The following is a 12,608-nucleotide window of genomic DNA, read 5'->3' as shown; positions in this document are numbered from 1 at the left end:
ATTCAAACAGAAGCAACGGGAAGAGCAGGCTGAGCCGGACGGAACAGAAGGTCCATGTGAATTTCCAGGAATTAAATCCTACTCCCTCCTACCTAGACTGTAAGGCCCGTGTGGGACAGATTCATTCGTTCCTTCATTCAATCGTATTTATCAAGCGCTTACTGTGTGCAGAGCACTGGACTAAGTGCTTAGCGCTGTCCCCCTCATTCATTCATTCATTCAATCGTATTTATTGAGCGCTTACTATGTGCAGAGCACTGGACTAAGCCCTTAGCACTGTACTCATTCATTCATTCACTCAATCGCATTTATTGAGTGCTTACTGTGTGCAGAGCACTGGACTAAGCGCTTAGCACTGTACTCATTCATTCACTCATTCATTCGTATTTATTGAGCACTTACTGTGTGCAGAGCACTGGACTAAGCGCTTAGCGCTGTACTCCTCATTCATTCATTCAATCGTATTTATTGAGCTCTTACTGGGTGCAGAGCACTAGACTAAGCTCTTAGCGCTGTACTCCTCATTCATTCATTCAATCGTATTTATTGAGCTCTTACTGTGTGCAAAGCACTGAATTAAGCCCTTAGCACTGTACTCATTCATTCATTCAATCATATTTATTGAGCGCTTACTGTGTGCAGAGCACTGGACTAAGCCCTTAGCACTGTACTCCTCACTCATTCATTCAATCATATTTATTGAGCGCTTACTGTGTGCAGAGCACTGGACTAAGCCCTTAGCACTGTACTCCTCATTCATTCATTCAATCATATTTATTGAGCGCTTACTGTGTGCAGAACACTGGACTAGGCGCTTAGCACTGAACTCCTCATTCATTCATTCATTCATTCAATCGTATTTATTGAGTGCTTACTGTGTGCAGAGCACTGGACTAAGCGCTTTGCGCTGTACTCCTCATTCATTCATTCATCCAATCGTATTTATTGATATGATGTTGCCAACTTGGACTTCCCAAGCGCTTAGTGCAGTGCTCTGCGCACAGTAAGCGCTCAATAAATACGATTGATTGATTGATTGATTGAGCGCTTACTGTGTGCAGAGCACTGTACTAAGCGCTTGGGAAGTCCAAGTAGGCAACATCTAGAGACGGGCCCTACCCAACAGTGGGCTCACAGTCTAGAAGGGGGAGACAGACAACGAAACAAAACATATTAACAAAATAAAATAAATACAATAGTAAATCTGTACAAGTCAAATAAATAGAATAATGAATACGTACAAACATATATTACTCTATTTATTTTATTCGTACATATCTATTCTATTTATTTTATTTTGTTAATATGTTTGGTTTTGTTCTATCTCCCCCTTCTAGACTGTGAGCCCACTGTTGGGTAGGGACCATCTCTATGTGTTGCCAACCTGGACTTCCCAAGCGCTTAGTACAGTGCTCTGCACACGGTAAGCGCTCAATAAATACGATTGAATAAATGAATGAAAGAATATATACATATATCCAGGTGGTGTGAGGAGGGGAAGGAGGTAAGGTGGGGGGGATGAGGAGGGGGAGGAGGGGGAGAGGAAGAAAGGGGCTCAGTATGGGATGCTGTGTCCAACATGGATTGCCTTGTAACGACTCCGGGGCAGAGAAGCAGCGTGGCTCAGTGGAGAGAGCGTGGCCTTGGGAGTCAGAGGTCATGGGTTCAAATCCCGGCTCCAGCAACTGTCAGCTGTGTTCCCCTTCTAGACTGTGAGCCCGCTGTTTCGTAGGGACTGTCTCTATATGTTGCTGACTTGTACTTCCCAAGCACTTAGTACAGTGCTCTGCACACAGTAAGCGCTCAATAAATACGATTGATTGATTGATTGACTGACCCTGGGCAAGTCACTTCACTTCTCTGAGCCTCATCTGTAAAATGGGGATGAAGACTGTGAGCCCCACATGGTACAACCTGCTTACCTTGTATACCCCCCGCCAGCGCTGAGAACAGTGCTTTGCACATAGTAAGCGTTTAACGGATGCCATCATTCTTCTTATTATTAGCACCGTGCTTGGCACATCAGCGTGGCTCAGTGGAAAGAGCCCGGGCTTTGGAGTCAGAGGTCATGGCTTCAAATCCCGGCTCTGCCACTTGTCAGCTGTGGGACTTTGGGCAAGTCACTTCACTTCTCTGGGCCTCAGTGACCTCATCTGGAAAATGGGGATGAAGACGGGGAGCCCCCCATGGGACAACCTGATCGCCTTGTAACCTCCCGACCGCTTAGAACTGTGCTTTGCACATATTAAGCACTTAATACCATTATTATTATTATTATTCTCTGTGCCTCAGTTACCTCATCTGTAAAACGGAGATGAACACTGTGAGCCCCCCGTGGGGCACACTGATCACCTTGTAACCTCCCCAGCGCTTAGAGCAGTGCTTTGCACATAGTAAGCACTTAACAAATACCATTATTATTATTATTCTCTGTGCCTCAGTTACCTCATCTGTAAAATGGAAAAGAAGACTGTGAGCCCCCCGTGGGGCAACCTGATCACCTTGTAACCTCCCCAGTGCTTAGAACAGTGCTTTGGACATAGTAAGCACTTAATAAATACCATTATCATTATTATTATTATTCTCTGTGCCTCAGTTACCTCATCTGTAAAATGGAAAAGAAGACTGTGAGCCCCCCGTGGGGCAACCTGATCACCTTGTAACCTCCTCAGTGCTTAGAACAGTGCTTTGCACATAGTAAGCACTTAATAAATACCATTATTATTATCATTCTCTGTGCCTCAGTTCCCTCATCTGTAAAATGGAAATGAAGACTGTGAGCCCCCCGTGGGGCAACCTGATCACCTTGTAACCTCCCCAGCGCTTAGAACAGTGCTTTGCCCATAGTAAGCACTTAATAAATACCATTATTATAATTATTATTCTCTGTGCCTCAGTTACCCCATCTGTAAAATGGGGATGAAGACTGTGAGCCCCCCGTGGGGCAACCTGATCGCCCTGTAACCTCCCCAGCGCTTAGAACAGCCAACAGTTGTTGCAACGGAAAATTGCCATTTGCAAATCGCAACAAAATTGAGAAGCCGTGCGGCCTAGTGGATAGGGCCTTTGGAGTCAGAATGCCCCAGGTTCGAATCCCAGCCCCTTCACTTATCTGCTGTGTGACCTTGGGCAAGGCACTTCACCTCTCTGGGCTCCAGTTAACTCGTCGATAAAATGGGAATCAAGACTGTGACCCCACGTGCGACAGGGGCTTTGTTCCACCTCAGTGCCTAGTAAGCACTTAACTAATACCATTTTTTGAAAAGTGGGAGGCTGGGGGAAGGTGGTTTGAAGAGAACTGAAATAGTATATAATAATAATAATAATGATGGCATTTATTAAGTGCTTACTATGTGCATAGCACTCTTCTAGGCGCTGGGGAGGTTACAAAGTGATGAGGTTGTCCCACGGGGGGCTCACAGTCTTAATCCCCATTTTACAGATGAGGGAAGTGAGGTACAGAGAATAATAATAATAATGATAATTGCATTAATTAAGCACTTACTATGTGCAAAGCACTGTTCTAAACGCTGGGGAGGTTACAAGGTGATGAGGTTGTCCCATGGGGGGCTCACAGTCTTCATCCCCATTTTACAAATGAGGTCTCTGAGGCCCAGAGAGTAATAATGATAGTAATGGCATTTACTAAGCGCTTACTATAATAATAATAATAATAATAATTAAAATGATGGCATTTGTTAAATGCTTACTATGTGCAAAGCACTGTTCTAAGCACTGGGGAAGTTGCAAGGTGATCAGGTTGTCCCACGGGGGGCTCACAGTCTTAATCCCCATTTTACAGATGAGGTGACTGAGGCCCAGAGAATAATAATAATAATGATGATAGCATTTATTAAGCACTTACTATGTGCAAAGCACTGTTCTGAGCACTGCGGAGGTTACAAGGTGATCAGGTTGTCCCAAGTGGGGCTCACAGTCTTAATCCCCATTTTCCAGATGAGGAAACTGAGGCCCAGAGAAGTGAAGTGACTTGCCCAAAGTCACACAGCTGACAAGTAGCAGAGCTGGGATTTGAACCCATGACCCCTCACTCCAAAGCCCAGGCTCTTTCCACTGAGCCACGCTGCTTCTCTATAGTATATAATAATAATAATAATAGTAGCATTTGTTAAGCACTTACTATGTGCAAAGTACTGTTCTAAGCGCTGAGGAGGTTACAAGGTGATCAGGTTGTCCCATGGGGGGCTCACAGTCTTCATCCCCATTTGCCAGATGAGGTAACTGAGGCCCAGAGAAGTTAAGTGACTAGCCCAAAGTCACACAGCTGACAGTTGGTGGAGCCGGGATTCGAACCCATGGCCTCTGACTCCAAAGCCCGGGCTCTTTCCATGAAGCCCCCTCAGTGGCCGCTTGGGTGCCCATCTCTACACCAGGGAATCTCCAGGTTTTCCCAGGAGAGTTCAGGTCCCTCGGCCTTTTTGAGCCCCGAGTCCACTGTTTCCCTCTCCGTGTTTCTGCAGTGGCCGACAAAGCCGCGTATCTGACCAGTCTGAATTCGGCCGACCTGCTCAAGGCTCTGTGCTACCCGAGGGTGAAAGTTGGCAACGAGTACGTCACCAAGGGCCAGACCGTTCAGCAGGTAAACGCCCTCGGACTATAAAGGAATTTATAGTCTACTGAGCACTTGGGAGACTCCCAGAGAGTTAGTGTTCCTCATCCCCTACCCTCAAGAAATTTATAGTCTACTGAGCACTTGGGAGATTCCCATAGTTAGCAGTCCTGATCCCCCGCCCTCAAAGGACCTTCAAGTCTACTGAGCACTTGGGAGACTCCCACAGGGTTAATAGTCCCAATCCCCTTCCCTCAAGGAGTTTATAGTCTACTGAATACTCGGGAGACCTTGGGAGACTCCCATAGATTTAGTGCTCCTCATCCCCAGCCCTCAAGGAATTTATAGTCTACTGAGCACTTGGGAGATTCCCTTAGTTAGCAGTCCTGATCCCCTGCCCTCAGAGGACCTTTTAGTCTACTAAGCGCTTGGGAGACTCCCACGGGGTTAATAGTTCCAATCCCCTTCCCTCAAGGAGTTTAAAGTCTACTGAACACTTGGGAGACTCCCATAGATTTAGTGTTCCTCATCCCCTGCCCTCAAGGAAATTACAGTCTACTGAGCACTTGGGAGATTCCCATAGTTAGCAGTCCTGATCCCCTGCCCTCAGAGGACCTTTTAGTCTACTGAGTGCTTGGGAGACTCCCACAGGATTAATAGTCCCGATCCCCTTCCCTCAAGGAGTTTATAGTCTACTGAACACTTGGGAGACCTTGGAAGACTCTCATAGATTTAGTGTTCCTCATCCCCTGCCCTCAAGGAATTTATAGTCAACTGAGCACTTGGGAGATTCCCAAAGTTAGCAGTCCTGATCCCCCGCTCTCAAAGGACCTTTTAGTCTACTGAGCGCTTGGGAGACTCCCACAGGGTTAATAGTCCCGATCCCCTTCCCTCAAGGAGTTTATAGTCTACTGAACACTCGGGAGACCTTGGGAGACTCCCATAGATTTAGTGTTCCCCATCCCCTACCCTAAAGAAATTTATAGTCTACTGAGCACTTGGGAGATTCCCTTAGCTAGCAGTCCTGATCCCCCGCCCTCAAAGGACCTTTAAGTCTACTGAGCACTTGGGAGACTCCCACAGGGTTAATAGTCCCGATCCCCTTTCCTCAAGGAGTTTATAGTCTACTGAACACTTGGGAGACTCCCATAGATTTAGTGTTCCTCATCCCCTGCCCTCAAGGAAATTACAGTCTACTGAGCACTTGGGAGATTCCCATAGTTAGCAGTCCTGATCCCCCGCCCTCAAAGGACCTTTAAGTCTACTGAGCACTTGGGAGACTCCCACAGGGTTAATAGTCTCGATCCCCTTCCCTCGAGGAGTTTATAGTCTACTGAACACTCGGGAGACCTTGGGAGACTCCCATAGTTTTAGTGTTCCTCATGCCGGGCCCGCAAGGAATTTATAGTCAACTGAGCACTTGGGAGATTCCCATAGTTAGCAGTCCTGATCCCCTGCCCTCAGAGGACCTTTTAGTCTACTGAGCGCTTGGGAGACTCCCACAGGTTTAATAGTCCTGATCCCCTTCCCTCAAGGAGTTTATAGTCTACTGAACACTTGGAAGACTCCCATAGATTTAGTGTTCCTCATCCCCAGCCCTCAAGGAATTTATAGTCTACTGAGCACTTGGGAGATTCCATAGTTAGCAGTCCTGATACCCTGCCCTCAAAGGACCTTTTAGTCTACTGAGCACTTGGGAGACTCCCACAGGGTTAATAGTCCCGATCCCCTTCCCTCAAGGAGTTTATAGTCTACTGAACAATCAATCAATCAATCATATTTATTGAGCGCTTACTGTTTGCAGAACACTGTACTAAGCTCTTGGGAAGTACAACTAAGAGCTTGGGAAGTACAACACTTCCCACTTCAACACTTCAACACTTGGGAGACCCTGGGAGACTCCCATAGATTTAGTGTTCCTCATCCCCTGCCCTCAAGGAATTTATAGTCTACTGAGCACTTGGGAGACTCCCACAGGGTTAATAGTCCCGATCCCCTACCCTCAAGGAGCTTATAGTTTACTGAGTGCTTGGTTAGACCACCTTAGTTAGTAGTCCTGATCCTCAGACCTTATAATCTACTGAGCACTTGGGAGACTCCCTTAGATTTAGTAGTACCAATCCCCTGCCCTTGAGGAGCTTACAGACATATTGAGAGGCTGAGCGACTCTAGTTAGTAGTCCCTCGAGGAGCTTTCATTCATTCATTCATTCATTCAATCGTATTTATTGAGCACTTACTGTGTGCAGAGCACTGTACTAAATGCTTGGGAAGTACATGTTGGCTACATATAGAGATGGTCCCTACCCAACAGCGGGCTCACAGTCTAGAAGGGGGAGACAGACAACAAAACAAAACATATCAACAAAATAAAATAAATAGAATAAATATGTACAAGTAAAATAAATATAGAGTAATAAATATGTACAAACATATATACGTATTTATGTATATATACATATACTTGCAGACTGCAGCTTGCAGTCTACTCTGGGCAGAGTGCCGTATGGACAGCTTGGGAGCATACATTACAGTTAGTGGACACAAGCATTATGGCTCAGTGGAAAGAGCCCGGGCTTTGGAGTCAGAGGTCATGGGTTCGAATCCCAGCTCCACCACATGTCTGCTGTGTGACCTTGGGCGAGTCACTTAACTTCTCTGAGCCTCAGTTTCCTCGCCTGTAAAATGGGGATTAAGACTGTGAGCCCCAAGTGGGACAACTTGATCACCTTGTATTCCCCCCCAGCACTTAGAATAGTGCTCTGCACATAGTAAGTGCTTAAATGCCATCATTATTATTATTATTATTTCCCTCCAATCCTAGCAGGGGAATCGGATGCTGAAATCGATTATGGCTCGGAGAGACAACGGAATTTAAAGATAAGTAAATAAGTGCTTACCTTCGCCCTGTCAGGTGATCAACGCGGTGGGCGCCCTGGCCAAGGCCATCTACGAGAAGATGTTCCTGTGGATGGTGACCCGCATCAACCAGCAGCTGGACACCAAGCAGCCCCGGCAGTACTTCATCGGAGTCCTGGACATCGCCGGCTTCGAGATCTTTGACGTGAGGAACGGAGAAGTGGATCAGTAATCTCTAACCTATTGAAATCCATTCCAAATCCATTCCAGATTTCCTGAGAACTTCCCTCAGAAGTAATAATCATCACTGTGGCATTTGTTAAGCGCCTACTACGTCAGCTGTGTGACTTTGGGCAAGTCACTTAACTTCTCTGTGCCTCAGTTACCTCATCTGTAAAATGGGGATTAAGACTGTGAGCCCCCCCGTGGGACAACCTCATCACCTTGTAACCTCCCCAGTGCTTAGAACAGTGCTTTGCACATAGTAAGCGCTCAATAAATGCCATTATTATTATTATTATTGTTTGTTAAGCGCCTACTACATCAGCTGTGTGACTTTGGGCAAGTCACTTGACTTCTTTGTGCCTCAGTTACCTCATCTGTAAAATGGGGATTAAGACTGTGAGCCCCCCATGGGACAACCTGATCACCTTGAAACGTCCCCAGCGCTTAGAATGGTGCTTTGCACATAGTAAGTGCTTAATAAATGCCATTATTATTATTAATATTATTATGGGCCAAATTCCGTCCTAAGCCTGGGGTAGGTACACGGTCTTCGGATTCCATTTGGGGCTCACAGTCCAAGTAGGAGGGAGAACAGGTGTTGAGAATCCCCATTTTGCAGATGAGGGAAGTGAGGCCCAGAGAGGTTACGTGACTTGCCCAAGGTCACACAATAAATCTGCAGGAGAGCTGGGATTAAAACCCACATCCCGGGCCCTTTCCACTAAGTCACGCTGCTTCTCAAAGGACCTCCGACCCCCAACGCAAGGAGCCTGGGATTACAGGTCCAAAATGGCTTTCAGGCCGAGGGGAAGAATCTTAGGAACTCATGGATATTTCCGTGCAAACGGAGCTTGAGATGGAGCGGGGACGCCGAAGGGCTCTGGGGAACTGTCCAAAGAAAAAATGTGCCAGACTCGTCAAATCGGAGCCATCTGAAACCCACAAGAAATCAGATCGCTTGCATAGCGGATAGCTGAGAACCCAGAAATACGAAACGAGATCAGATAACCGAGCGTTCAAGAGGTAGAACTTTCTGCCCGATTCTCCGCCAGATGAAAGAAAGGCTGAAGTGAATTTTAAAATGGTTGGGTTCACTCTGAACATGACACTAATGAAGGCCCTAATAAGAGAAGCAGCGTGGCTCAGTGGAAAGAGCCCGGGCTTTGGAGTCAGAGGTCATGGGTTCAAATCCCGGCTCTGCCAATTGCCAGCTGTGGGACTTTGGGCAAGTCACTTCACTTCTCTGGGCCTCAGTTCCCTCATTTGTAAAACGGGATTAAGACTGTGAGCCCTCCGTGGGACAACCTGATGACCTTGTAACCTCCCCAGCGCTTAGAACAGTGCTTTGCACATAGTAAGCGCTTAATAAATGCCATTATTATTATTATTATAACAGGGCATTAAAGAGGTAGAACTTTCTGCCCGATTCTCTGCCAGATGAACAAAAGGCTGAAGTGAATTTTAAAATGGTTGGGTTCACTCTGAACACGACACTAATGAAGGCCCTAATTAGAGAAGCAGCATGGCTCAGTGGAAAGAGCCCGGGCTTTGGAGTCAGAGGTCACGGGTTCAAATCCCAGCTCTGCCAATTGCCAGCTGTGGGCAAGTTACTTCACTTCTCTGGGCCTCAGTTCCCCCATCTGGAAAATGGGGATGAAGACCGTGAGCCCCCCGTGGGACAACCTGATCACCTTGAAACCTCCCCAGTGCTTAGAACGGTGCTTTGCACATAATAGGTGCTTAATAAATGCTATCATTATTATTGTTATTATTATCAGAGCAAAGACCTATTGGGAAATTTTTTTCCCCTTATTAAAAAAAGGAAAGAAGTGAGATAGGACTCCACTGGGTAAGAAAGCCACAAGTAGCCTGGCCTAGTGGAGAGAGCTCGGGACTGGGAGTCAGAAGGGCCTGGGTTCTAATCCCGGCTCTGCCAACTGTCAGCTGTGTGACCTTGGGCAAGTCAGTTAACTTCTCTGTGCATCAGTTTCCTCAATTAAAATGGGGATACCCGTATTTTTTTAATGGCATTTATTATGCGCTTACTATGTGCAAAGCACTGTTCTAAGCTCTGGGGTGGTTACAAGGTGATCAGATTGTCCCACGGGGGGCTCACAGTCTTAATCCCCATTTTCCAGATGAGGTAACTGAGGCTCAGAGAAGTGAGGTGACTTGCCCAAAGTCACACAGCTGACAATTGGCAGAGCCGGGATTTGAACCCATAATAATAATAATAATAATGATGGCATTTATTAAGCGCTTACTATGTGCAAAGCACTGTTCTAAGCACTGGGGTGATACAAGGTGATCAGGTTGTCCCATGTGGGGCTCACAGTCTTAATCCCCATTTTACAGATGAGATAACTGAGGCCCAGCGAAGTTAAGTGACTTGCCCAAAGCCACCCAGCTGACAAGTGACAGAGCCGGGATTTGAACCCATGACCTCTGACTCCAAAGCCCGGGCTCTTTCCACTGAGCCACGCCGCTTCTGTTAGCCACCTTCCTGCCCATGTCAGGCTTACGGTCAAGAGGGGGAGAGCAGTCGAGAGGGGGATCATTCATTCATTCAATCGTATTTATTGAATGCTTACTGTGTGCAGAGCACTGTTCTATACCCCCCGCACATCTGCCAAGCTAGCTCTCTTCCTCCCTTCAAAGCCCTACTGAGAGCTCACCTCCTCCAGAAGGCCTTCCCACACTCAGCCCCCTCCTTCCTCTCCCCCTCCTCCCCTTCTCCATCCACCCGCCTTACCTCCTTCCCCTCCCCACAGCACCTATATATATGTATATATGTTTGTACGGATTTATTACTCTATTTATTTATTTATTTGATTTCGACATATCTATTCAATTTATTTTATTTTGTTAATATGCTTTGTTTTGTTGTCTGTCTCCCCCTTCTAGACTGTGAGCCCGCTGTTGGGTAGGACCGTCTCTATGTGTTGCCAACTTGTACTTCCCAAGTGCTTAGTCCAGTGCTCTGCACACAGTAAGCGCTCAATAAATACGATTGAATGAATGAACAAATACCATCATTATCCCCTCCCCATCCCCCCCCGCCTTACCTCCTTCCCCTCCCCACAGCACCTGTATATATGTATATATGTTTGTATGGATTTATTACTCTATTTATTTGATTTGGACATATCTAATCTATTTATTTTATTTTGTTAATATGTTTTGTTTCGTTGTCTGTCTCCCCCTTCTAGACTGTGAGCCCGCTGTTGGGTAGGGACCGTCTCTATATGTTGCCAACTTGGACTTCCCAAGAGCTTAGTCCAGTTCTCTGCACACAGTAAGCGCTCAATAAATACGATTGAATGACTGAATGAATGAATACTAAGCACTTGGGAAGTTCAAGTCGGCAACATATTGAGGCGGTCCCTACCCGACAACGGGCTCACAGTCTAGAAGGAGGAGACAGAAACAACAAAACAAAACATGTTAATAAATATGATCGCTTGATCCATTAAAGAAAATTCCCAAAGTAGGGAACCTGAGGCCTGAAGTCACAAATGATTACCTTCCCCGTTCCTCTGCGCAGTTCAACAGCCTGGAGCAGCTGTGCATCAACTTCACCAACGAGAAGCTGCAGCAGTTCTTCAACCACCACATGTTCGTGCTGGAGCAGGAAGAGTACAAGAAGGAGGGCATCGAGTGGGAGTTCATCGACTTCGGCATGGACCTAGCCGCCTGCATCGAGCTCATCGAGAAGGTGGGTCCGGCTCAGGAGACGCTTGCTTCTAGTTCATTCATTCATTCAATCGTATTTATTGAGCGCTTACTGTGTGCAGAGCCCTGCACTATGCGCTTGGGAAGTCCAAGTTGGCAACCTATAGAGACGGTCCCTACCCAACAGTGGGCTCACAGTCTGGAAGGGGGAGACAGAGAACAAAACATATTAACAAGATAAAATAAACAAAACAAATATATACAAATAAAATAGAGTAATAAATACTTACAAACATTCACTCATTCATTCAAGTGTATTTATTGAGCGCTTACTGTGTGCAGAGCACTGGACTAAGCACTTGGGAAGTCCAAGTTGGCAACATATAGAGACGGTCCCTACCCAGCAGCGGGCTCACAGTCTAGAAGGGGGGGACAGAGAACAAAACAAAACATATTAACAAAATAAAATAAACAAAATAAAAATGTACAAATAAAATAGAGTAATATATACATACAAACATTCACTCATTCATTCAATTGTATTTATTGAGCACTTACTGTGTGCAGAACACTGTACTAAGCACTTGGGAAGTCCAAGTTGGCAACATCTAGAGACAGTCCCTACCCAACAGCAGGCTCACAGTCTGGAAGGGGGAGACAGAGAACAAAACAAAACATATTAACAAAATAAAATAAATAGAATAAATATGTACAAATAGAATAAATAGAATAATAAATCCGTACAAACATATATACATATATACAGGTGGTGTGGGGAGGAGAAGGAGGTAAGGCGGGGACTTGCCCAAATCCATCTAGTTCCGATGAATTTAAAGTGGAAGGATGCCCGGGGAGATGGGGCGGGGGGATATCTGGTATCTTTTCATTCATTCATTCATTCAATCGTACTTATTGAGCACTTACTGTGTGCAAAGCACTGGACTAAGCGCTTGGGAAGTCCAAGTGGGCAACATCTAGAGACGGTCCCTACCCAACAACGGGCTCACAGTCTAGAAGGGGGAGACAGAGAACAAAACAAGACATATTAACAAAATAAAATAGAATACATATGTACAAATAAAATAAATTAATCAATAGAGTAATAAATCCGTACAAACATATATACATATATCCAGGTGCTGTGGGGAGGGGAAGGAGGTAGGGCCGGGGGGATGGGGAAGAGGAGAGGAAAAAGGGGGCTTAGTCTGGGAAGGCCTCCAAAGGACAACCTGATCACCTTGTATCTATCCCAGCGCTTAGAACAGTGCTCGGCACGTAGTAAG

The 12,608-nt window shown here is 46.0% G+C and overlaps 1 protein-coding gene across 11 annotated transcripts in view; it reads left to right on the top strand.

Annotated features, from left to right (window-relative positions):
• LOC119931846 (myosin-4-like) overlaps window positions 1-12,608 on the top strand; it is a 76,927-nt gene that overhangs the window by 16,176 nt on the left and 48,143 nt on the right. For all 11 annotated transcript variants that reach the window (XM_038750758.1, XM_038750767.1, XM_038750760.1 and 8 more), the window contains exons 11-13: window positions 4,482-4,600; window positions 7,484-7,633; window positions 11,198-11,368. In XM_038750758.1, coding sequence (XP_038606686.1) covers window positions 4,482-4,600; window positions 7,484-7,633; window positions 11,198-11,368 — 440 coding nt within the window. The remainder of the gene's footprint in view (window positions 1-4,481; window positions 4,601-7,483; window positions 7,634-11,197; window positions 11,369-12,608) is intronic.

This window comes from Tachyglossus aculeatus, chromosome 8 (genome assembly GCF_015852505.1).
Source record: "Tachyglossus aculeatus isolate mTacAcu1 chromosome 8, mTacAcu1.pri, whole genome shotgun sequence".
NCBI lineage: Eukaryota > Metazoa > Chordata > Mammalia > Monotremata > Tachyglossidae > Tachyglossus > Tachyglossus aculeatus.
This window is presented reverse-complemented; position numbering and strand designations above follow the sequence as displayed.